Source organism: Microtus pennsylvanicus, chromosome 3 (assembly GCF_037038515.1).
Source record: "Microtus pennsylvanicus isolate mMicPen1 chromosome 3, mMicPen1.hap1, whole genome shotgun sequence".
Lineage (NCBI taxonomy): Eukaryota > Metazoa > Chordata > Mammalia > Rodentia > Cricetidae > Microtus > Microtus pennsylvanicus.
This window is the reverse complement of record NC_134581.1, coordinates 67,334,344-67,360,126: the sequence shown is the minus strand read 5'-3', so window position 1 is coordinate 67,360,126 and position 25,783 is coordinate 67,334,344. Positions and strand designations below refer to the sequence as shown.

At 38.6% G+C, this 25,783-nt stretch overlaps 2 protein-coding genes across 7 annotated transcripts in view; one reads left to right on the top strand and one right to left on the bottom strand.

Moving 5' to 3' along the window:
• Positions 1-18,741, bottom strand: part of Atm (ATM serine/threonine kinase) — a 107,442-nt gene extending 88,701 nt beyond the window's left edge. The window contains exons 1-9 of one of the 4 annotated variants that reach the window (XR_012910019.1): positions 18,331-18,741; positions 16,323-16,424; positions 16,121-16,233; positions 13,940-14,085; positions 9,338-9,502; positions 6,534-6,699; positions 4,037-4,275; positions 1,866-2,029; positions 169-301 (exon numbers count right to left, since the gene is read on the bottom strand). Coding sequence is in view for 2 of the 4 variants with exons in the window: in XM_075965888.1 (XP_075822003.1) it covers positions 353-519; positions 1,866-2,029; positions 4,037-4,275; positions 6,534-6,699; positions 9,338-9,502; positions 13,940-14,085; positions 16,121-16,233; positions 16,323-16,394 (1,232 nt within the window). In the remaining 2 variants the exon portion in view is untranslated. Of the gene's footprint in view, positions 1-168; positions 302-352; positions 520-1,865; positions 2,030-4,036; positions 4,276-6,533; positions 6,700-9,337; positions 9,503-13,939; positions 14,086-16,120; positions 16,234-16,322; positions 16,425-18,330 lie in introns of those variants that run through there. The other 3 variants (XM_075965888.1, XM_075965887.1, XM_075965889.1) reach the window with 3 other exon arrangements.
• A 188-nt stretch (positions 18,742-18,929) lies between these two features.
• The window catches only part of Npat (nuclear protein, coactivator of histone transcription), a 37,967-nt gene continuing 31,113 nt past the window's right edge, over positions 18,930-25,783 (top strand). Inside the window, exon 1 of one of the 3 annotated variants that reach the window (XM_075965901.1) lies at positions 18,930-19,181. In XM_075965901.1, the coding sequence (XP_075822016.1) occupies positions 19,145-19,181 (37 nt within the window). In that variant the 5' untranslated portion in view covers positions 18,930-19,144. The remainder of the gene's footprint in view (positions 19,182-25,783) is intronic. The other 2 variants (XM_075965900.1, XM_075965902.1) reach the window with 2 other exon arrangements.

Here is a 25,783-nt window from a genome sequence, read left to right as displayed (position 1 = left end):
CCTTAAGGTTCTTTAATTCAATGCTAATCCAACCTATGTGAAGGTACTTTGCACTGGGGAGGGAGGGGGAGTTTTCTTAATGAGGTTTACAACTCAGTGAACCCCGAGGGCAGAAAGTACAGACTGCCTAGCACACCCAGGCCCCTCTTCCCTGCTATGTCTACGCACCTAAGAAGGTAGTCTTCTCTAGTGCAGCAGATGAGCCTTTAGTGGTTAGCTCAATATGCTATAGCAATCACACTTTGTTACTACTAGCTGGTTTGGGAGTAGACAAATGACAGTTCTGGTCAGTGGACACTTTCTGGGAAAAATACAATTAAATGACATTGAATGAGAAAAATAAACATTTTACCAAGGCACAATATCAAAATCATTTTGTGACTTCTGAAGATGATCTTTTATCACTTCCCAGCCTACTTCTATTTTCCTTTTCTTACAAGGCACACTGTAATCAGTGGATTCTCTTTGTGTAGTATAAGACTGAGAAATCTCCACGGATCTGGTATCTGCATTAAAAAGCTGCAAAAAAGAAGAAGAAGAAGAAGAAGAAGAAGAAGAAGAAGAAGAAGAAGAAGAAGAAGAAGAAGAAGAAGAAGAAGAAGAAGAAGAAACCCACATTTTTATTGCTACAATTACAATTTTCTAGTAAAACATTGGGGGAAATCTTTCTCAAATGAAGATATAGGAACTCATAATGATTAACAAGTTATAGAAATATATAAACATATTAAGAGAAAAATCTTAGCAAATATTTGCATGTAGGTAGCATTATTTCCTGGGGATATTTACCAAAACTGCAAAAAGTGTATTTTCAACAGGATTAAAACTTAAATTTCCAGGCTGGAAAGATGGCTCAGCAGTTAAAAGCACTGATTGTTCTTCCAGAGGACTCCGGTTCAATTCCCAGCACCCACAGGGCAGGTAACAACTGTCTGTAACTTCCAGATATGACACCCTCACAGACATACATGCAGGCAAAACACCAATGCAAATAAAATAAAAAGAAATTTAAGTTTGGCCAGGTGGTGGTGGCGCACGCCTTTAATCCAACACTTGGAAAGCAGAGGCAGGCGGATCTCTGTGAATTCAAGGCCAGCCTGGTCCTTAGAGTCCAAGATAGCCAGGACAGAAACTCTGTCTCAGGGGGGAAAAAAATAAATTTAAATTTACCATTAACATTTAAGAGAGCAAAACTACCACCAGGTAATCAACCAAATCTGTATGAAGAAGAGTTTTACTTAAGACACACACAGTAGGGTATCAACTGATGAATGGTTAAGCAAAATGTACTATACACATATAATTATTGTTCCATTATAAGGAATAAAATACTAATTTATATTGCCCAGTGGGAAATACTACGTGATGTAAAGGAAGCCAGGCACAAAAGCCCACATACATATGACTCTATTTTTATAAAATATCCAAAACAGACAAACCATTCAGATATTAGAAGTAGCTTAGTAGCTAAGAGAAACAAATAAACCTAACTGAAAGCTAGGAGGTCTGAAGTTTCTTTTGAGATAACAGAAAGACTCTGGAATTAGATTTTGGTGATAGTCTTAGAACAAACTAAGAATAATTACTATTGTAAATATCAGTGAATTTTATGCTACATGAATTCTAATTTAACTTTTTAATTAAGGTATATTCACCTTCCCTGTATGATTGTCACCACTAGCTCCAGATATATGTTCAAAAGAGTTATCTTTCAATTATAAGGGTTAATTTCAAATATACATTACTTGAAAATAATTTTTTATATATATAATAATTTTATAGGCTTCTTGTGATCATGAAAGGTATAAAAGCACAGCAGAAAGAAAATTAACAGGAAATTTCAAATGTGACAACAGCTACTATACCTGGTGACAGATATCTGCCATCAAGTCAACCAAATTTTCCTTGACTGCAATATTACGAGATCCTGAAGAGTATTTCCCTCTACTTCCTATGTGACTTATTTCATTCACCAGCAGGTCATATAAGTTGTACAAGATACTTTTCCACTTCGCTGATTCATAGGCACCTGTAATTCAGAAACAGGTATTTATATAGAAACCCACCTGCAATGCCAGCTCTCACATCAACATCATGTCCAGTCCAGCGTCTCTTCAGTACTAATGCCTCTTGGGCCATAGCTTTGAAAACTCTACTCCCTAAGGGTTCACTTCATGATTAGGTAACTGTGGTTGTTATTAATGTCCTTACATTCTCATCAAAATCTTCCCTTTTTGTATGATGTCCCCTAAGGAAGATAATATGCCCTCTTCCACATGAGTAACAGTTTCTATTTTTTTTTTTTTTTTTTTTTTGGTTTTTCGAGACAGGGTTTCTCTGTGGTTTTGGAGCCTGTCCTGGAACTAGCTCTTGTAGACCAGGCTGGCTTTGAACTCACAGAGATCCGCCTGCCTCTGCCTCCCAAGTGCTGGGATTAAAGGCGTGCGCCACCACTGCCCGGCCATGAGTAACAGTTTCTATTTTATGGGGGCGGGGGAGAGTGAGTTTTGAGACAGGGTTTCTCTGTGTAATAGAGCTGGCTGTGCTGGAATTTGCTTTGTAGACCAGGCTGGCCTCAAATTCAGAAATCTGCCTGACTCTGCCTCCTGAATGGTGGGATTAAAGGAGTGCACCACCACTGCCTAGCTTTCTGTTTAATTGTTATTAGTGTTAACAGGAAACTATTACTAGCTTTTTCAACGAGCACATATATGATGCCATCCGTTTATGGTGGTTATTGCACCATTCAAGTCATACTCCAGTTAACTTATGTCTCTCTTAAAATGCTGACCTGGAGTCTGCCAAGTCTGGTGAACATAATTCTCCAACTGTCTAATTCTCATGGAAAAATACAGGGTCATTAATTCTCACAGACAGTATACCATAAAAATAAATTATTGGAGGCTAAAATCATGTGAATTTTCTGGCAGCCTGATCATCCTGTCAAATTTCCACCATAACTAACATTTGATACCACTTGTTAACCAACCTGATTTTTTTTTTTAATCCTGGTTAGAACAGGGTAAAAGACAAAGAACTGGGAAGTCACATCGTTTCATGGGCTACAGAAATCTAAGAGCTGATACATATGGAATAGAAAGTGGCTACAACGGCTATCTCCCATTCTAGGTGCTGTTATTTATGTGGCAGTCATCTTAACAAAAATTATCACTATTAGCCACGATGAACTAGTATAAGGCTAGTGTAAGCCCAAAGGCAATTACAGATAGTCACGATGGAGTTCTTTTAAGTCAGCTGTCATTCACTCTAATTCCGAAAGACTGAAGAGCAATACTTGGTTTAAAAAAAATAAGGAGGAGCTGGAGAGATGGCTCAGCAGTTGAGAGTACTGACTACTCTTCAAGAGGTCCTGCGTTCAATTCCCAGCAACCACATGGTGGCTCACAACCACCTATAATGAGATCTGGTGCCCTCTTCTGGCCTACAGGCAGGATTCTGTATAAATAAATAAATAAATCTTTAAAAAAAATAAATAAGGAAAACAATCAGGAAGGAAATTAAACCAATGTTTTACTGTTGCTGTTTTCATTCTCCAAAAAAGGTGTGACTAAAGGCACAGGTGCAGTCACTGTCCCATTCAACCTTGCATCTCTGCAAAGTCTCAAGTACAAAACCTCTTTAGAAACTGAATAATTGGATTGCCTGTTTTCAATTTAGCTTTCTTATTTTCTACTAGAAATAAGAAGCAACATGTAGATAAACAAGTTCATGCATTTTCTAAACCTCTTTGCTCTACAGCGTGCGTCACCTCTTAACACTGAAGAGGGATAAATGGCTTTTAGAGAAACAGGCAATGTCTCATATTTGGTTGCATCATACTTTAGTGAACAATAGAAAGGCAAGATATAATTTACTGCCACTAATTCAAATTCAAGAAAATGTATAAAAAACAGTCTCAAGACTAATTACACTATTAATCAGAGATACTTCATTCATCTACAGAATATTAATGTCATGCTTAGGCCTCTTACATTTTAATGAAGCGTTTTCAAACCAGAAAAACTTCCCGTTATACCTTTTTCAGGGGCTTTAGCTCCTTGTGGATGATGGATATAAATCTGCAGTTGAATTAGTTCAATAATTACTTCTTTTAAAGAATCATTAAGTCTATGTTGAGTCCAAATATACAGTAAGGTAGGAAGAATTTCATCTCCTACTTCACACACACGTTTCCGGAAGTTGACAGCCAACGTCTTGAGGAAAATGACAAGGGCTGCTAAGATATGACTGAAGCCAGGAGAGCTCTTCTCTTGTCTGCAACAGAAGACAAAGTCAACTCAGTGTAATTTTCAAACAGTATCACATCTTGGGTTCAAATTTCTTTGGAAAACAAACAAAAACCAAACACAACAGCACTAACCTGCTGTGGAATATTACTTTAACCATGTAAAGGTGTGTTGCATTTATTTATGCTGCATTTGTTTAATGAGGTAAAGATGTGGTGCTTTGTCTGCCTAAGGCACCTGATTGATCTAATAAAAAGCTGAAGGGCCAATAGCAAGGCAGTAGAGGAATAAACAGGGTGGGCAGGCAGAGAGAAAAAGAGAAGGATCTATTCTTGAAAAAAGAGAACAAGGGAGAAAGAGAGGGACAGCCCCAAGGCCAGTCAACCGTGCAGCCAGACACAGAAGAAGCAGGAAAAGCAAAACATATAGAATGAAAGGTAAAAAGCCCTGAGGCAAAATGTGGAAGAAAAGCAGGTGAAAATAAGTTTTAAGAGCTAGTGGGACAAGCCTAAGATAAGACTGAGCATTCATACGTGATATTAACTTTCTGTGTCTTGATTTGGGAGCTGTTTGGCCATCCAAGAAAGCCTGTTACACTAACCCGTAACAAAAACATATTCTTCTCACTTGGGTCAAGAAAATTGTTGCTAAATCTCTCTACTACTAAACCACTGTCTTAAAACACACACAACTGATTTGTATACCTACAATTCACACGTTTAACATAAACTAGAAAATGTCATAGAGGTGTGTACCAATGTTTCCAAAAATTGTATTATTCTTATTATACCACATCTATCCTTAAAATGGAATTACTTAAGTGATATTCAACTTCCCTAAAATAGTTTATTACCTTATTCTCAATATACTTCATCTATCCTTAAAATAAAGAGAACTTAAGATACTCAACTTCCCTTATCATCATATGAAAAAAGACCCCAAGGCTCACATTTAGTGTTTATTAAGGAAATTTGTATCTGATCCTTGGAGAAACGGCTGGTTCTGAGTGAATGGTTACTTCTGAGACAGTATTTTACCCTCTCACTGATGCAATGAGTCATCTTTTCTCCAAGATGTTGATAGCCTTTCCTGTTTGTTTCTATAGAACCACTTTATCGCACCGTGGTTTGGCTTTCAGGTAGGTCTTGGACAGCTAATGAAGTTAAATGTATTCATTATAAATTCACTGATTACATAATTATCTTTCTTTTCTCATCTGTTTTCTTATGATACAGACCAAGGTGGCTGTAAACTTAAAATCATCCTATACAGAGTCTCCAAAGAACAGGTATTACAAAAGTACACCCCTACAACTAGCCCTTTGCCTACCTTTTATAAGAGTAATAATAAACCAATTTTATTAATTCTTTGGAGAATTTCATACAATGTGTCTTGATCAAATTCACCCCAATCTTATCTCCTAATGATATGGTTTTGTTATTTGGTTTCCTGACGTTGTCATATAATCTGGCTGTTAAGTCTTTAATAAGATAAACAGTGTGCAAAAGCCCCTTCCATTTGCAAAGCTATCTCTTCACTCTTCTCAGTATTTTCTTTCTGTTAAAAAGCTGCAGTTAATGTGATTTTATCCCTTTTTTGCTTTTGTGTTTTTGTAGGGTATCCCAAAAGATCACTGTGTTTATCTTAAGAAATAATTTAGTGTGTGCAGACACACACACACACAAGCATGAAGATCTCTAAAGGAAGATGCTGGGTGTCCCAACTGTTCTCCACATCATTACCTTGAAAGAGGATCTCTCACTTACTTGAAGAGTTTGCCATTTTGGAGCAAGGCTGGTGGTCATCAAGTCCTAATGATTTTGTCTCTGTGCTGAATTTAAAACTTGTCACACTACACTGAGCTGTTTTATGTGGTGGGGGAGGTGGCTTGGTGAATACAAACATTTGGTGTGTCCTTTCTATCAGTATCTTAAAGTGTTTCGTCTGTTTGCTTTCCTCAAGTTTCTAAGTTACAAATAAAGCTTTGGTCTATTTTAAGGTTTTAGGTTTGTTTTTGTTTTTCATGTAGGATGTGAAATAGAGGTCAAGTGCATATAAAAAATGAAATACCACATTTGAATTCTATGTTCAAGAAAATAGAAATATCCTGATTTGATCATTACATACTGTATATCTATTACCATATTTTACATCACAAATCTGAGCAACTGAAATAACCACTGTTTAAAAGGTAGTATATTTTAGCCACTATATCTAAAACATGGTGATGGCAAGAAGATCTAACACAGTTTGGTACAATATGAAAACACAGTGAGATTAGATTACCTTGCATACTGAACAGCCTTGGAAAAAAAATCTAAAAACTGTGAAGGTAATCCGTCAGTCTGTGAACAGCATCCTCCAGTGACAGCATGAATTATTCTAGCCACTAAAACTCTATTCATCTCTTGTGACGGTCTGAGATACAGCTTGAAGTACACAGAGAACAATTCTAAAAATTGGGGGAGAAAAGTATTAGCTAATTATTTTAAAGTATATTCAACATCACAATTCAACTTAAGTATGCCATAATTCTCCATAGGCAAGAGCATTAAAGATTACCTGAAGTTAACAAATACTCCATCAATGTTTAGATATTGTACTTAAAATAGGAACATAAGTAACACGGTGTGTGGGAATCTGTTTTAACAACTAAACCTCAGATAAGCTACCTAACTTCTCCACGCCCACACTCCTTTATCTAGGTTTAACAAAGTCTTTGACAGAGTCTTGGTGTCCTATCAATGATGTTCTTTAAATATATTACCATTTATGAATGGCCTTGCATTACTCTCACTGTAATTATAATCACTCTGCTTGTAATTAACCAACAGTATAAAAGTTTCATGCTTTTTGTCAAAGGATATGAGCTTCTTACTCAAAGAAAAAGAAAAGTTTACTCCTCACAGCAGTAACAGCAGGCAGAATACTTCCATCTCTGCATTAGTTTTCCAAACCTCAATAGCATCAGGAAGAGGAACATCTGATCCACATGAAAATAGCACTTTTATAAACAAATGGGTCAAAAGCAAAACCATTCTTTGTATGAAGGAAGCCACTGACTCTACCTCCCAAGTTATTCACTATACAATCAATACACCCTTAAAAAATAGTAGTCTGGACAAAAAAAAAGCAGCCAGTATCTCTGTCATAGACATGCAGAAAAGTAAAATCAACTGAGAATTATCCCAAATATAATAATAAAAAATAAGCTAGTGGCTTACAACTTTATTCTTATTAGAAGATAAAGAGACAGTAATAAACAGAAAGTATAACAACTATTTGTATCTTCCTTTTCAATTGTTTATGTCAGATTCTGCAGAAATGGATAAATGGCTTAAAATTGGGTATAGAACAAGATATAAGGCCAATATAAATAATTTAAATATTATATTGCAATAAAGTATTTCAATCAAACTTCAAAATAAGAGTTGATAGAATTATATCAATTATGCCAACATATTTTCATTGCATGAAATAGCCACTCAATGGTAAAAACGCTTCTACATAAAGAAGAGGTATTCTTTTAAATAATTTTCTCTTTTATTGACAGATTAGGTGAGATGAAATAGCAAAAGACAAAACTGCAACTGCTTCTCATTAAAGCACAGACTTCAAGACACACGTTACTTGGAAATGATTCAAATGATCACAGAATCCATCATGCTCTGCTAGAGGGGATATAAAGGATGGCAAAGACATTTCTAGACGTCTCAGAAGAGCAGAATCCTGCTTCTTCAAAAGGAGTGATAAATACGTATTCAGATGTATATAATTTCTCCATGAATCCAGTAACAAAAAAATCAACGTAGATAGTAAAATTACATATGAGAAATACGTTTCTGAAGTTGAAAAAAATCCTCAAATATTATCAAGTGTAAATTTCTTGAGACATTATACATGAGTAATCCTGTCACTTGCAAATCGAACTAAATGATATAAACCTTTCAGACCTGCTATTTTTGCTTAGCAGCCTGGACTACAATACAATGCTGAAATGCTGTACAAATGGGCTTGACTCTGGTAAGGCCTCAAGTCGCATAGCATCACAATGGTAGGAGAACTTATATGATCAGTGATTTGGAATCAGGGTTTAATATCTTTCTCAAGTGCTGAAACAAGGATATCAGAAATAAAAAAAAAAACCAATCATTACCACATCACTGAACAATCTGGAAATAGAAATTAAAAAATAGCATTTTGCATGTCAAGTAAGTCAATGGATAAGATATTCTAATGCATTTGATTTTCATTACCTGGTCAGTTACCTAATGTCTGTGCCTAATCCAATAAATACTTATACACTTCATCCTTTCTGTATCATTTAAAGTGTCCACCATCCACCACATCCCTTTGAACTCAGAACACTTGATTTCCTTTTTTCTTTTTCTTTTTTTTCTTTTCTTTTTTTGGTTTTTTGTTGAGACAGGGTTTCTCTGTATAACAGCCCTAGCTGTCCTGAAATTCACTCTAGACCAGGCTGGCCTTCCCGAGTATTAAAGGCGTGCACCTCCACCGCCCAGGCAGAACTCTAGCTTTCAACTTCTGTAATATCTCTTCCTCTTTTGGTTTTCTCCTTTCTCCATTATTTATGGTCCAGTTGAGATGTCACCGTTGTGTGTACACATTGTATGTGTATTGAAACAAATGGCATGGTAATTTTTAGTTGACTGGACTTTATTCAATCATTGGATTTCTGAATAGTTAAAAACAGAGCAGTAATCTTTGAAATCTGCAATTCCAGTTCTGGTAGTAAGCATCTACTATAAACTATACATGACTTCATAATTTTAAAAGTATATTATAAATAAAAATTGAGAACTGAACATGGTAGTGCATAATCCTAGCTCTTGAGAGACCAAGGCAGGAGGATTGCAAGTTAAAGGCCAGAACAGGATATGTAGCAAGATGTTATCTTTTTTTTCTTTTTTTTAAGATGTTATCTTGAAGAAGAATTAAGGAACTGATACTGTAATGATATACTTTCATCAATGTAATGTTAAACTGTGAGTCATGTGTAGGTTGTATAATGCTTTTACTAATAAAATTTCATCTTATAAGAGAAAATAATCACAGCCTTCAAAACATACCTAGCCACTGTTGCTGAGATATTTCACACCAGTATTTCCTCACAGAAAGAATGTCTTTGAGTAGTATGTTGCTACAATCAGATCCATAAGTTACTCCATTAGATGAATCTTTCACTGTATCCATGACATAATTCAAGAGGTCTTGACATTTTAGCCTGGGTGCTCCTATTTAAAAATAAAATGAAAAAGTAAAAACATAAAGATATTAAAAATAAAAAATCCTTGGAATGCCAACTTTTTTAAATGATTCCATTCATGAAATTGCTCTCAATTCACTTTCTCCTATAACAGGGATTAGTAAATTCTATAGTCCCTGAGTAAAATTCAACTGGTTGGCTATTTTGTTAAAAAAAATTTACTGGAACACAAACATGTTCATGCATTTACTATTATAAATGACAAGAAATGAGTACCTGTAACAGATATATGGCCCAGAAAGTTAAAAAAAATTTTTTTTCTATATGGCCCCACTGAAAATTAAGTTTGACAATTCATAAAGATACAGCAAAAATAAAGATTAATTCTTATACTTAACAATTCACAATTCCTGGCATTAGACTTAAAAGGATAATAAGTATCTGAGCATATTTATGAATAAATTTATTAAAATAATCTTGGATTATTCTAACTAGAAATAGCCTATTTACTCTAAAAAGCACGATGACTTTCATGGAATCTAACAGCATACAAGTGACACACACATAGAAAAAGGCTGAATTCTTAGCAACACATTTTAGATTCTAAAAATTCAGTGCTAATAAGACAAATATTCTTTTAAAATGGGCACTTAAAGCAGACACCTTTTCTAAAATTTTATTATTTATATTTGTATGGGTGTTTTGCCTGCATGTATGTATATATGAACCACATGCGTGCAGTGCCAGAGGCCAGAAGATGACATGACACCAGATCCCCTAGAATTGGAGCTATAGGTGGTTGGGAGCTCCCATGTGGGTAAATCCAAGTCTTCTTGAAAAGTAGCCAATGCCCTTAACCAGAATCATCTTTCCCACATCTAGATGTATAATCTCAAGAGTCACAAAACTACATTTAAAAACAATTTGAACAAAACACAGTATTATACACCAATAATCTCAGTGGCCCCAGGTAAAGGCATGATTAGGAAGGTCAAGGTGTCATTCTTGACTACACAGTAAGTTTAAGAACACTCTCTCCAACATAAGCTGTCATCAGTGCTTTTGATCTCTGCCATTCTGACAGGTATAAGTTGGTATTTCACAGTTATTTTAATTTGCATTTCCCTGATGACTAAGGATGCTGAACAATTCTTTTAAGTGTATTTCAGCCATTTGAGATTTTTCTGTTGGGAATTCTCTGCTAACAGCTGTACTCCATTTTTTATTTGGTATTTAGATGACCCAGCTAAGACTCCTAGCAATAGTGGCGAGAATGCCTGAACACCATGACCATCTACTGAAATCAGACTGGTAACTTCACTAATTGTCATCAGAGAGCCTTTATCCAGTAACTTATAGAAGCAGATGCAGAGATCCACAGCCAAGTACAGGGCCAAGCTCTAGGAGTCCTCCTGAAGAAAGGGAAAGAGGAGATCATACGAGTCAGAGGGGTCAAGGTCATGATGGGGGAACCCACAGAGACAATTAACCTGAGTTCATGAGAGCACATGGACTCTGGACCAACAGTTAGGGAGCCTGCATGGGACCGGCCTAGGCCCTCTGCATGTGTGTGACAGTTGTGGAGCCTGATTTGTTCATAAGGCTCCCAGCAGTGAGGGCCTGTCCCTGGCGCTTAGCTGGCTTTTGGGAACCTGTTCCCCAAGCTGGATTAACTCACAGCCTTGATGCAGGGGGAGGATCTTGGTCCGACCTCGACTTGATGTACCAAACTTTATTCAAGCCGCTGGAGGCCTGCCCCTTTCTGAATGGAGGAGAAGGAGTGGATGAGAAGGGGATAAATGAGAGTTGTGGAGGAAACAGGAAAAGAGGAGGGAGGGAAAACTGGTTGGTATGTAAAATAAATGAAAACAATGTTAATTTAAAAAAAAAAGTTTAAGAACACCCTGAGCCACATAGAGACCCTGTCTGTTTTGTTTTGGAGTCAGGTTTCTCCGTAGCTCGGAGCCTGTCCTGGAACTAGCTCTTGTAGACCAGGTTGGCCTCAAATTCAGATATCTGCCTGCTTCTGTTTCCTGAGTGCTGGGATTAAAGGCATGCGCCACCACCACCTAACAAGACCCTGTCTTAAAATTAAGAAACAAGAGTAAAAAATTTAAGTCAGGTATGGTGGTGCATATCTGTAACTCATGAACATAGGAGTCTGAAGACAACTTGTGAGAGTCTGTTCTCTCTTTCCAACTTCCTAGAGACTGAGCACAGGTTGTCAGGCCTGGCAGCAGGTACCTTTTACTTGCTGAGCCATCATGCTACACCATGGATTTGCCTCATTTTAGCCTAAAGTTGCTATTACAAAGTCTACAAAGTCTGAGATCCCTCAACAAATGATATTTGTTCTAGTTTTCAGTGCTATGTAAAACCTATTCCTTTGCAAAAGCTTATGATGGTCCTGCATTTCTGCTTCAAAAATGTCATTCTTGACGTAGTAAGTCAGTTCCTCTGGTGAGGTGCTTACTGCCAAGCCTGAAGATCTGAGTCCAATCCCCAGGACAATATGGTATAAGGAGAGCACCAACACCTACAATCCATGAACACATCATGGCAAATGCATATACATGTATACAAAATAAAGAAAATGTAGTGAAGTTTTTAAAAATCAATCCTTCAGATTATCAACTGTATGGACTAGAGATAGCACAGACAAGACCTCAGGCTTAGCACCCAGTACCATATATGCATCTACACACAAACACTTAACTATACATAAGTTCAAGATGAAAGATAGGAAGTTTATCAGTGACATGCACACAAAAAAAGGACTTGACTTTTGTTCTTTAAATGACAGCACAATATACAACTGTATTTTGACTACAAGAATGCTAGCGTTATCTCAGAATGAATAAATTCTGGAGCAATAGCTTAGTTAGTAAAGTGCTTGATTACAGGCATAGAGACCTATGTTTCATTTCCCAGACCACACACCAAAAAGTTGGGCACGGTGGTATGCACTTGTAATCTTTGCATGAGGAAGACAGACAGGAAGATCCCTGCAGCTTGTTGGTCAGCAAGTCTAGCCTATTGGCAGCCTCCGGGCCAACAAGAAACTCTATAAGAAAACACAGGTGGATGGCACCAAAGGAGTGACAGCTGAAGTTGTCCTCAGAACACTTGGGTGCACCCATCACTTATAGGCATGAACACAAACACACACAAATAAATAAATGCATCATGGGGGCACATATCTGCAATCACAGACAGCACAAGGAAGATCTGAGACAGCAGAATCACAAATCTAAGCTAAAGTGAAAGACCTTGTTTCACAAAACAAAACTTGAAACAAATATGCTGTAGACTATGTCAGTTAGATTATACTACAAAGTCGAGTTCCACCTTTTTTTTTAAATATTTATTGATTTATTATGTATATAATATTCTGTCTCTGTGTATGCCTGAAGGCCAGAAGAGGGCACCAGACCTCATTACCGATGGTTGTGAGCCACCATGTGGTTGCTGGGAATTGAACTCAGGACCTTCGGAAGAGCAGGCAATGCTCTTAACCGCTGAGCCATCTCTCCAGCCCCAGAGTTCTACCTTTTTTGAGAGAAATAACAAACCAAAGAATATTAAAGAGAGTACAATAAAAACAAGTCCACATGAGCTGGAAGAATTGGGTACATTTACCTTAGAAAAAAAGAACATGGGAATTCTATGACTATTTTCAAATATATCAAGTGTTATCATCTGAAATAATTACTAGGTTTTCTGTATATCACTTAAGAATTTGTAGGGGTTAGAGTGATAGCTCAGTGGAGAACATCTAATGTTCTTGCAGAGGACTTAGATTTGGTTCCCAGCATGCACATGGTAGTTTATAACCATCCAGAACTCCAGTTCCAGAAGATTCTTCTATCTACAAGTACTAAAAACATATCATATGGTACACTTACACATATGCAGATAAAATACCCATGTACATAAATAGATAAGTCTGAGAAATTAAGACTTATTAAGAAGCAGTAATAGAGACAGATTTTTTTAAAAATCCTTAAAAATTTTATTTTTATATTTAATATTTTTAATTTTATTTTTCATTATTTGTGTGTGTGCACATGGCTCACACATGTACTAAAACACCCCCATCATGTACATGTGTGGTGGTCAGAGGACAGCTTGGTTGTGGGACTCACACTGAGGTGCCCAGCCATCTCACTACCCTACCAGGCTCTCACACCTTTGAAGCTGCTCAGCTTCAAAACGCTTACTGAATCTTTAAGACAACACTTCTGCTGACATCTAAAGACAGAGGGGAATTAAAGAAATAATTTTGATCTTTCCATTTTGGAGATTAAAGATTTTATGCTAAATTCCCCCAAATTTTGGTACAACAGTACTAAGAGTCAGTATGTGCTAGGGATTTCAGTCAGTACTTAATTTTTACGGTACTGTATTAAAATCCGATTTATGCTATGTTAACTCCTGACTATGTGTAATACATAATGTTGCTTACTCTTATTTGCACATTTGATGAAGTATCTGACTAAACTGCTGATCTCTTGCATCTTTTTCTGTCTGGAAGTCTGTGTGGAGGCTGATACATTTGATTTTGCTGTTCTCAGACATTCTGTTTCTTTTTTAATATAATTCTGTAGGAACCTGGAAGAAAAAAATGCATATTCTCATTAACGCTTATAATTTTATCATTCAAAAGTCTCCTGTATGCCTTCCCCCAAAACATCATTTAAACCACAGTGTTGTACTAGTTACATGAAACTATCTTTTCCCAGGTCTAACAAGGTGCAAAATCAATATAAAGCCTGGCTTGCAAAGCTTTTAAGCCTGTAAGCTGCACGGTTGTCCGTCACCTCACCTACTTGCTCAGAATGCTACTGAGGACTTCAACTCTCCTTACATTACAAGCAGCTAGTAATATTTCTGGTCTTTAAATGAAGACTGGCTAGAAGATATTGAAAGCTGGTCGAGTATTAGGTACAAATATGGCCTATCTAATCAGCATATAAAAAACAAATAACTATATTTATAAAGTTGCAAATAAATTAAATGCTCAACAAGGAAGCATGCATTTTCCCATATCATATGCATTTAGAATTGAAACAGTTTAGTATCAATCAAGAGAGGAATTATCAACTGGGAACACTCAGGAGGCAGAGGCAGGCAGATCTTTGGGTTTGAGGTGAGCTGGTCTAAAGATCAAGTTCTAGGATAACCAAGGCTACACAGAGAAACCCTGTCCCCAAATAAATAAATGAATAGATAAATAAGTTTATCTGTTAGAAGTATTCTAAGACAATATAATATTCTATAAAGAAATGTGAACCTTTCTTTACTGTAATTATTTAATTTGTAATGAACTGAACTCATTATCTTCCTCTATCAACTTCCCAAAAGCGAAGATTACAGGTATTATACCACCATACCAGCTTCAGATATCTACACAAATTTAAAACACATTTGGGGGGCTGCAGAGATGGCTCAGTGGTTAAGAGTGCTTATTGTTCTTCCAAAAGACTAGAATTCAGTTCCCAGCACCCATGCCAAACAGATTACAACCTACTTCAACTCCAGCTCAAGGGTATCCAATGTCCACTTTTGACTCCTAGGAACCTGCATATACTTGATAAAGACACACGTGTGCGTGTGCGCACATACACACATACACAAAAATGTTTTCAATTTTTTTTTTCAAAAACTTTCCCCCAAAAAGTCTCACAATATCTGTTTCTAGTTATATATAAATTTGCGGTTGAAAATAAAGTTTTAGGGATGGAGAGATAGATGTCTTAGTGGTTAAGAATACTAGCTCTTCCGGAGGTCCTGAGTTCAATTCCCAGCAACCACATGGTGGCTCACAACCATCTATAATGGGATCTGATAACCTCTTCTGTCATGCAGGCATACACGCAGACAGAGCACTAGTACATAAAAACAAATAAATAAATATGTTTTTAAGGAAAAAAATGAAGTTTCAATATAAAAATGTATAAACTATGCCACAAACAAGTATTTTTAAACTCCGCTAATGTGAAAGTATTCCAATATTTACTTCATTTGCTTTAGTATAATTTAGCACATGCCAGATACTTATAATCAGCAACAATCAAAATAATAAACAAATATTATAACTTACTTTTTTGTTTTCTTTCTGTTTTTTTGTTTTGTTTTGTTTTTGAGATATAGTCCTGGCTGTCCTAGAACTCGTTCTGTTGACCAGTCTGGCCTCAAACTCAGAGATATGCCTGCCTCTGCCTCCAGAGTGCTGGGACTAAAAGCGGGCGTGTACCACTACTGCCCAGTTATTACTACTTATAAATCTAATTTGGAACAAATCCGTATAAACTAGTCAAAGTGAAAAGAATTCTTAATCAGTTCTTTGTTTTCTTTGAGACAGGGTCTTGCTATGCAGACCAGATAAGACTGGAACCCATGCACCTCCTTCCTCAAAAATACAGTATTACAGAAATTCCATGATGGCCAGCTTCTTTCTTGATCTTAAATGACATATATCTAAAGCATTTTGTTGAAAAAATGACTTGAAACTTCAATATTCTGTATGAGTTTTCAAAATTATCTTAGATAACTAAGTGCCAACTTCCTATATAACACACAATGAAGAAAATCAAAAGGGATCACAAAACAGAAAAAGAAAGTAAAACAAAATCAAAGAGGATACCTGAAAACAGCATCCCAATTCAAATATTTTTGTTGTTTGGAATCTGAATGCTTATCTAAATTTAGAACTGTTTCAGGATCCTGAATCAGACGCTTAAATTTCTCCACTTCTTTCTGAAAATTAACAAAAAGAATATAATAATAATTACATGTTACCTATCAAACATTTATTTTAGGAAAAACAATTTCAAATAATTTATTACCCTTCGTTCTGTAGCTCTATCATGTTCTAATTGTCGGCAGCAAATGAGCAGATCGTTAAGTGCTAGACTCATGGTTTAAGATTTCAGACCATACATCCTCACCTGTAAATAAAAATAAATATAAGCAATTAATTTTATTTATTTTGGTTATTTGGTGCTGAGAACTGGCTATGCTATAAGTCTGCAATTATTTTACACTACAATACCTCTATACATATAAACCTAAGTGTACATCCAGAGGCAGACTATGATCAAAACTGCAATAACTTTTTGTAACATTTCTATAGGACATTTTCTTAGAATATATTAAAATTATGCTCGTCTCAAATGTGTGCTTTGTATAGCAGAATTAAGTACATTTTGAAGAAAATAAAACAGTTCAGTATTATCTCTATAAAGAGAAAACATTTATTGATAGTACAAACTATTTGTTTCACATATACAGTGTTTGTTAGGCATGTGTATGCGACAGCAAGAAAATAAATGAACTACACTGACACAAAGCCTGCCCTCTGGGAAACATCTGGGGAAAATGATGACAACAAAAATATTAATGCATAGCTCTAAATTGTAACATATGCCTCAAAGAAGCAAAAAATACAGGAGAAAACAACAGAATGAACAGAGTGTGATATGCAGGTAGTACCGCCCGTGAGGAGGCAGAGGCAGGAAGATCAGTTTAAGGTCACCCTCAGCGTGAGTTCAATACCAGGTAGCGCTATAAAAGCTCCTGTTGCAAAAAAAAAAAAAAAAAACACAACAGTTTATATTTTAGATAAGTTGATAGCAACATGTATCAAAGGAGGTTTAATAATGTCAAGATCTGAATTGGTGCCAATTACAAGAACTAAAGAGTGAACATTCTAAGGAAGGAAACTGGAGAAGCCAAAACTCCCCAAGACGGAAAAAAAGAGAACCTGTGAAAGGAACTGAAAGATGCCAGATTGTGCTAGCTTCAGAACAAAAGCTAGTCAACGAGATAGGAGAGCTATCAAGTAAACAAACTCTATTTACTAAAACAGATAACATAGTTTCAACTCCCAACAGTCAACTGAAATAGTCTCCTAGACAAATTCAGGCTTACTTTCAATTCAGTGGATGTAGTCACAAATTTGACAGTGACAATTACATGTCATCTTCCCAGAAGTAACCCCACCTCTGGCATGCCGTTCTCGGCTAGTGCAAAGAGCACAGGGCTCAGCCAAGTATGGCAGCACACCTCGAAATTCCCAGGCCTGGGGAGGACAGGCAGCAAGACTGTGAGTTCACAGCTAGCATCGGCTGCTGCAAGAGACTGGGCTCTACGGTTTGTACTGTGCGCTGCAAGTCCACTCAGTTAACAGGTATCCACCCTGGAGCATGATGGTTAACCTCTCAAAGCTGCTTTCTCCATGCTAAACGAGAAAATGATGCCAGTATCTGTATCTGTATCCCTCTCTCCCTCTAGCGCACACACACACAGGGAGAGGGAGGTGGGGAGAGAGATAGCCCAAATGTTCAGTGTAACGGCCATCATATTACCGTTTTCCCTTAGGATAACTTCTTAAGTCTATTTGGATGGTTCTCTCTCTCTTTTTCCCCTTCTCTTTTTGTTCTTATCCCTCCTGTGGCTGAAAACCTGCAAAATCTGTAACACTCAGTAACAGAGCTCGCTCTGGACCTTCAGAAGCCTACGCTCTACGCGTTTCCTCCGGTCGGAAAGCTCCGCAGGCACCGTGCAGAACAATTTACATCCGGCGAAGTCCCGCAGTAATCAGGCTCAATTTCCAGAGCCCGTCCCTCCGCGGCTAACGCAGCGCTCTCCTCTCACGTTGTCGCCCTGAGAGGTAGCTGGCTAATCATCTGTGCCAGGTGGCGGGGACCGAAGGGCCCAGCGGTTAACTCTTTGGGGGCGGCAACGCACCTTCCCACAGAAGACAGCGCAGGTCACACAGCTGACAATAAAAACTGAACTCAGACTGATTCCTGAGCCCACGCTCTGAACCACAAACCTCTATTTTTTACGAACCTGTAGCTTAAACGTAAATATCTCCCCGGCGACAGACGGGGAGAGGGGACACGCACAAGGGAAGGTTCAGGCTCACTCCAAGCGGAGTGCGCAGCCAGGAGGAGCAGACCACAGACGGCCGGGCAAGATGAGGTGAGAGGCGTCCAAGGCCATTCCGGAGCCGAGGAAAGATGGGGGTCTGAGGAGACTTTTCCCGCACCGAAGCCCCGGCGTTCGCTCCGCGCTCCTACCGTTGCATTTTGTCTCCCAGTGCTAACCGAGGTCGCTTTGTCTTTTCCCGCGGCCACGCACCCCGCAGCTGGTTCTCCAAGCACGCCTTCGCGCTTCCGGTTCAAAAGCAGCAAGTTCGTGCAGCGTGGGTCCCCTAAGGAAGGCGTCTGAGGCGCTGCACGGTGCGTGCGTGCGCACAGCGATCACGCCCTCTCCGACTCAAAACATTCGTCCCCCTCAAAACAGTCACCCGGCCTGAGGAAAGGCGCCTGCGCGCGGCGCACCAATGACGAACGACCTCGCGCCGGGAGCTCCGCCCAGGGGCCGACGCTCCCACACCCGGCCATCGGGTCCTCGCTAGCCCCGCCCCTCCGGGGGACGGAAATGACGACAATTCGGCAGAGCACGGAGGCGGGTTTCATTTCGGCGCCTTTCTGTCTCCCGCGGAAGTGATTGGTTGGTGTGTCACGAAAGAGGCGGGACGAATTGCCGCGGGTTCAGTGCCGCCACTGGAACCGGGAGATGCGGCGGCGCCGGGGCTGTCGCTGTGTTTGCTTTGAGTTGACTCTCGCCCCGTCAGGCGGCTCCCTGCGCAGCGCGGATCATGCTGTTACCCTCGGATGTAGCCAGGCTGGTGTTGGGTAAGTGCCGGTCCCGGAGGGCGGGTGATCGGACCGGGGTGGAGGGGACGGAAAGACCGGAGGCGGGAGGGACAGTTGCTTAGGGTGGGGAAGCTTTGGGAGGTCGCCCCCTCGGGTCCGAGTTCAGCCCTGCGGAGGTGCCCGGTCCCTCGGAAGCCCGGGGTGCGTGGATGCCTCTCCTCGAGCTGCGCAGCGAGGGGGCAGCCGGAGAGAGAAGCTCGGCGTGGAACACCTGGGGCCTGGATTCCGAGGCAGAGCCAGGCCCGCTGGGACCCCTGGAAGAGGGTCGCCTACGTGATGGACGGGGCTGGCTGGCCCTCATCCTTTCCCCTTGTCACAGCTGGGGCCGAAAAAGGAAAAGGGAAGAAACAAAAAAAAAAAGCGCTTCCCCGGCCTCCCAGCTTTTTGGAAAGACTTTCCCAACGCCCTTATCCAGAACCCGACGTTAGCGCTAGGAATTCGGGACACAAGCTCTCCCTCCATACCCCTTACCGGAGAGGCTTGAAATGCCGGTTGCATATTTTAGAACGGCCGTTTTTCATGTTCTTGGGCAAATATTTCGGGGGATCGGACGACTGCCTTCTGGTTGCACACGTTCTCTAGCCCGAGTTTTTCCTCCATTTTTGAAAAAGGCTCGTTCGTATACACCACTGGGTGCTCGGGGTAGATTGTCTATGTGAAATACAGTTTTCGTTGTTTGCCCTCTGAAAGAATAAAAGGAATTGTACTGCTGGGAACAAGTGCCTCTTTGGCTCAACACTGGGCAGTGACTTTTTGAGACATCATTTGCGACATCTCTAGAAGAAATTGGTACAAGTTTGGTGAATCCTTCCCTAGTTTTCACAACCGTTACTAACATTTGCATTGGCCTAGTCCTGTTCAAAAAAATAAAACAAAATAAAAATTGCCTGGGGTTCTTGATAAGCACGTTTAGCAGGAAATATTAAGTGACTTTAAATGGTTCCACTGCCCATTTTTGGAGAACCTTAAACACTAAAACTTAACGTTCTGAATGTCCATTTTTTCCCTACTTCATCAGAATTGAGTAGTTAGATTTATACTTGTAACTTTGAAAGTTAGCTATCTTGTAATTTTTAAATTTATTAGGGATATATGAAAAGTATGTACTAATATATCCTTTTTACCCCCTCTGTTTATTGTTTGGGTAAGAATTGTTGTGTCTTTTAGAAGTCTGGCGATCCAAATGAAATCCGTGATCATAGTCTTAAAAAAGATTTTTCAGCCTTCCTATCATGGTGGCCCATGCCTTTAATCCCAGCACTTGGAAGGCAGAGGTGGGCAGATCTTTGTGAATTGGAGTTCCAGGAGAGTGAGGGGCTACACAGAGAAACCCTGTCTCAAAAAAAAAAAAAAAGTTACTCGAGTTTGGCGATATAAACATTGTGAATTGGATAATTATTTGTAGTGGTTTTCCTGTGTTCCTGTTTTATGAGCTGTTTAGCAGCAATCCTGATTTCTCTCCAACCAGATACCCTTTAGGGCCTCCTTCCACAATCATCCCAGCTGTAAGGAGGAAATGCCTCTACATACTGTCAGTGTATCCCCCAGAGAAAGTCCTGCCTGTTGAGAAAACCTTAAGGAAATGACAAGATTTTTCTAATTGGGTAATTGTGCTTCTGCCCCCCATCAAGCTATATAGGGACAATTTTCCCTTGGTGGCTAGAAACTCAAGTCTTGGCTTTTCAACCTTAAAACCATCTTCATTATTCAGATTTTCTTTTCAGTGTCATCAATTCCAGGGTCCCTTCCTTCCCTTCTGTGTTGAAATCGTGATTTCTTTCTGTGTACTCCACTTGCAGAGCATGTTTACTCCTGTTTCAAGTCTTCCTGAAGCATTCAGGTCCTAACCACATGTTCTAAGAATGAGACACTCTTGGTATATAAAACATCTTCCCACTACTCTCAGTTCTGTGATTTAGTTATCTTTTACATATGTAAACTTATGTCAACGGTTTACTGCTTGGTTGTGATTCTTCTGTTGTGCCCCCTTACCATCTTTATTTAGCCCCTCTCTTTTGGTCCCTTGTGATTTTTTTGTCGTCGTCGTTGTTGTTTTTTGACATGTTCCAAATGCTGCCAGTTTCTGGGCATAAGGGAAAAGGTAATTTGTCTTCCCTTAGCATTCACTCCTCTGTTTTTTAACCCTTTAACACCAAAACATTTTTTTTTTGAACCCCATCTCACGTTTTCCTATGCCCTTTGTCACTTAGAAGATAGATTACCTTGTAAAATGACTTGTTGCTTAGCTGCTTTACTAGTTCATTTTCCTCTAATTCTTCAGCTTACAATACTCATCTCCCTGCTCTCTGCTTAACCATAGCCTGCTATTTATTGCCTTCATGGAAATTTTCAAAATATTGGAGAGGCCAAGATACTCCAGTAAATTGTCGCTTACTACCTCTAAGCTCATCAGTTTGGCTTTTACTAATATGCCATAAGAAGTGCTCTGTGGAGCTAATTCTACTTGTCTTTCAACCCAGGCCCATCTTCTTAATATTGTCGCTAGGCTACAGCAGAAAAAAACTTGCTTCAAATATTATATATTCCTCTTTCCCTTTTTCCTAATACACTTGTATTAAAGGTTCGAGTCAAATGTAATACCAGAACGTTCTTCAAATAGCTAAAATTAGTAATTTCTCCAGTGTCCTGTGAAAGTCGATGTGTTGGTAGAAAACAGTGTTTTTGGTAAGGAACACATAACAAAATTGGTCATTCTAGTAATTTATAAGCTTATAGTGTTAGTTACATGGCTTTGTTCTGCAACCATCCCTACCATCCACCTCTAAAATTTTACTTCCTAAATTGAAACCTTCTCAGTAGTTTTTATCTTAGATTCAAGAGTTCTTAGGAACCAAAATGATGGTTTTTTTTAAAAAAAAAAAATTCTATGTATGAAAGAAGTACTTTCATGGTTGAAGGGTTCAGATTTTCTTCAATTTCATAAGTAGGTAACTTTTTGCGTGAGTTGGCATCCATTCAGAAAAGAAACCAGAAACTAAGTTGTATGTTTAATGTGTTAGGATTTAATGAGGGAGTTGGTTATACCAGTGAAACAAAAGCTAAGAAGCCAAACAGCTTATGTGAGACAGCATGTAGCCATGCTCAGCCAGGAGACAAGGCAATATAAAGCAATCAGACAACTGTGTGGGAAGATGGAATTGAAAACCTGTCTGATAGGAGAGCAGTAGTCAGAGAAGAGATTCTTGAGGCAATCAGGGAATGTGGCTTCTTCCTCCTGAATTCCAACCTGAACAAGCACTTGCCATTTTAGCAAACTTAGCCAGATGTCAGCTGACAGACAGGTGAGCCAGGTAACTTTGCCTGTTTTAAATCTGGCTTCTGTTTTTAGAGTCCTGGAAAATGAACAGTTGGTTTGAGAACAAAGGGGACCAGGACTGACATATTCTTAAGAGATTAAGAACCATTGGTTTTATTTACTTTTATATTAGAGACATAGATAATTTAATAAACACCAGAATGCGATTTTGATTATTCTATATCTTGAGTACTACCTGTATTCACTCCCTTCAGGTGTATGGCCAGAGATACCTTGGAGCTGGATTTGCAGGAAGTTGTAAGCCACCTGACGTGGTTGCTAGGCATCAAACTTTGGGTCCTTTGAAGAATAATACACACTTTTGACTGATAAACAAAACCAGTTATTCATGGTTCTTAACTATTTGTCTTTTCTGTTGAATCTCGTTAACTATTTTTATCTTTTATTCAGCATCTATACTAGGCAAATAAATTCCTACATACATGCGTGCGTGCGTGCGTGCGTGTGTGTGTGTGTGTGTGTGTGTGTGGTGTTTGTGTTTTGATTTCCCAACCATATCAGGACATATCAACACCTTCTTAAAGCTTTGAATGATTTTCTCATGCCGGGTAGTAAATTCTTGAGTCTGTATCTTCTCATGAACTGAGCCATTCCTATTTTCTCATTACTTTTAGCTTTTCATAAATCATTTCTATCTTCTAACTCCTCGTAATTCATAATTTATGGATTTATCTTAAATTTGTAGATCTACTACATTAAGAACACTGTTATCTTTCTAAGAATTTATATTTTTTCCAAGGACATTGAACCAGCAATATTGCTAGGGAATCAATACATGAAGGGGTATTTACACAAAGGGGGCATTAGTTCTTGCTTTCTTCAGGTTTCCTTTTGTCTTTCCCTCAAAACGCCAAGCTCTTGGAATTATGATTTCCAAACTTTAAGTAACCTTGCTGTAGTTAAGGTTTTATCTGTCGTTTGATTGATAATTGGTTATGGTCAGTGGTTAATGATGGTGAGTAGGTGTTTTCGTAGCCTGCTCATAAATAATATAAACATTGGCATTGTTGAATATTTTCAAGTATTTCCTACATTGTTTTTTAACTCTTTGGTTTTTTTGAGACAGGGTTTCTCTGTATCTTTGGAGCATGTCCTGGAACTAGCTCTTGTAGACCAGGCTGGCCTCGAACTCACAGAGATCCACCTGCCTCTGCCTCCTGAGTGCTGGGATTAAAGGCATGTGCCGCTACCGCTGCCCGGCTGTTTTTGAACTCTTAAGACAAAGTAGAACTTAACCAAATTTAACCAAAAATGGAAGCTCATATTTTACTAAAGCATATTTTTAAGAGTAGAACATAATGTGCCCCAGGTATTTATAGGTGACTATAACTTGAGCATTGCTTTAACAAATAGAAGTAATACAGCATTTTCACAGAGCCTTTTCTCAAATATGCTCTGTAAGCATGTACTGACTTAGAATGTATCATGAACTGTCGTGTCTGATATTCTTTCCCCAAGGTATTCTAGCACCGTTGATCATATTTTCTTCTTAAGGGTGGAAGAATTAACTACATTACTCTCTAGGGCATTGCTATTCAGCCTTCATTTCGCTGTCATGCCCTTTAAGGAGTCTTTTTTAGAGGAGACTTTTTCTAACCGCCCCTCACATATATTTTTAATGTCACAAGTAAACTGTACATCTTTTTATATTAGATGTATATCTCTTGTATGTGCATAAAAATGAAATACTCCTATTCCCTCATAAGCAGTTTCTACCCTGTTTTAGGATGATATCACTTTTTAGGAATATATATTCTCCAGGAAGGAAAATCTTGATCGAGTCCTGTTTCACAGTGACCACCTGTCAAAATTCTCAAGTGACTGAATACATCTAGGTGATTCATGCTTTCAGAACTCCCCACCATGAGAAAAAATTATTTGGTGGATCTAATGCAAAATCTAAAGAAAAGTTCTCACTGTCCGAATTCTAAGGTGATTCCAGTAGTTTGTGTGTGTTCTCAATTGGTATTCATAAATCCTGGTGCCACTTCACTTCCTCCATAGTCTTCGGGAATACCAACTGAGACATTTTTTTCAATGGTTATATTTCACAAACAGGGAAAAATGCTTTTTTGTAGTTGAATTTTATTATATTGTGTGAGAGATGAAGGTGGAAATATTGGACAGAGTGAATGTGCACGCATGTGAAGGCCAAAAGATAACTTTCAGGAGTCAGCTGCCTCCTTCCACTGTGGATCCCAGGGTTCAAACCAGATCCTCAGGCTTATGAAACAAATGCCTTTACAACTGAGCTGTTTTGCTCGGCCAGACCTGTCGTTCTAATTCATGTAATAATACATCTGAAATGTGATCTTCAATAGTAGCAATTTTAAAGTAGGGATATCTGAAATAAAGGGGATTGTTGTTGTTTGGCTTCGGTTTTTGTTTTTTTTTTTGGTTTGAGTTTTTGTTTGTTTGTTTGTTTCTGAATGTTTCTTGTGCTCCAAAAAAATACCCTATGTTTGTATGTTTGTTTTTCTTCATCTAAGGCATAAGTTAGAATTAAGAAAACCTATTTATTAACTACAAGACGAAAGTGGTGAGTTGATTCCCAGATCAGAGCAGGACCTAAAATGAAATGACCTTTTCTTTCCTTGCTCTTTCCTCGTTGGAAGTCATATAATGGCTTTATAGGCCATCTCATCAGGATGGGGTTTTTTATTGTTTTTGTTTGGTTTTTTTTTTTTTTTTACTGTTTTGCCTACTGTATGTAGGAGGTCAGAATAGGGTGTTTCTTGGGGTCCCTGGAACTGGAGTTACAGATGGTTAAAAACCACAATGTGAGTGCTAAGAACTGAAGCCAGGGCTGGAGAATTGGCTCAGCAATTAAGAACATTAGCTATTCTTCCTGGGGTCCTGGGTTCAATTCCCAGCACCCACATGGCAGCTCACAGCTGTCTGTAACTCCATTTCTTGAGGATTCAACACTCAGACAGACATACATATGGGCAAAACACCAATGTACATGAGATAAAAATAAATATTAGAGAAGGAAAAAAAAGAACCAAACCCAGTCTTTTCGAAGGGCAGCAGGTGCTCTGAACCAGCCCTTGTTTGTTTTGTTTTTAATTAAAACTGTGTTAAAAAATACATTTCCAACTGGACAGTGGTGATGTACTCCTTTAATCCCAAAACTCAGGGAAGGCAGAGACAGGTAGATATCTTTGAGTTTGAGGTCAGCCTGGTCTACAAGAGCTAGTTCCAGGACAGCACAGATACACAGAGAAACCCTGTCTCGAGGAAA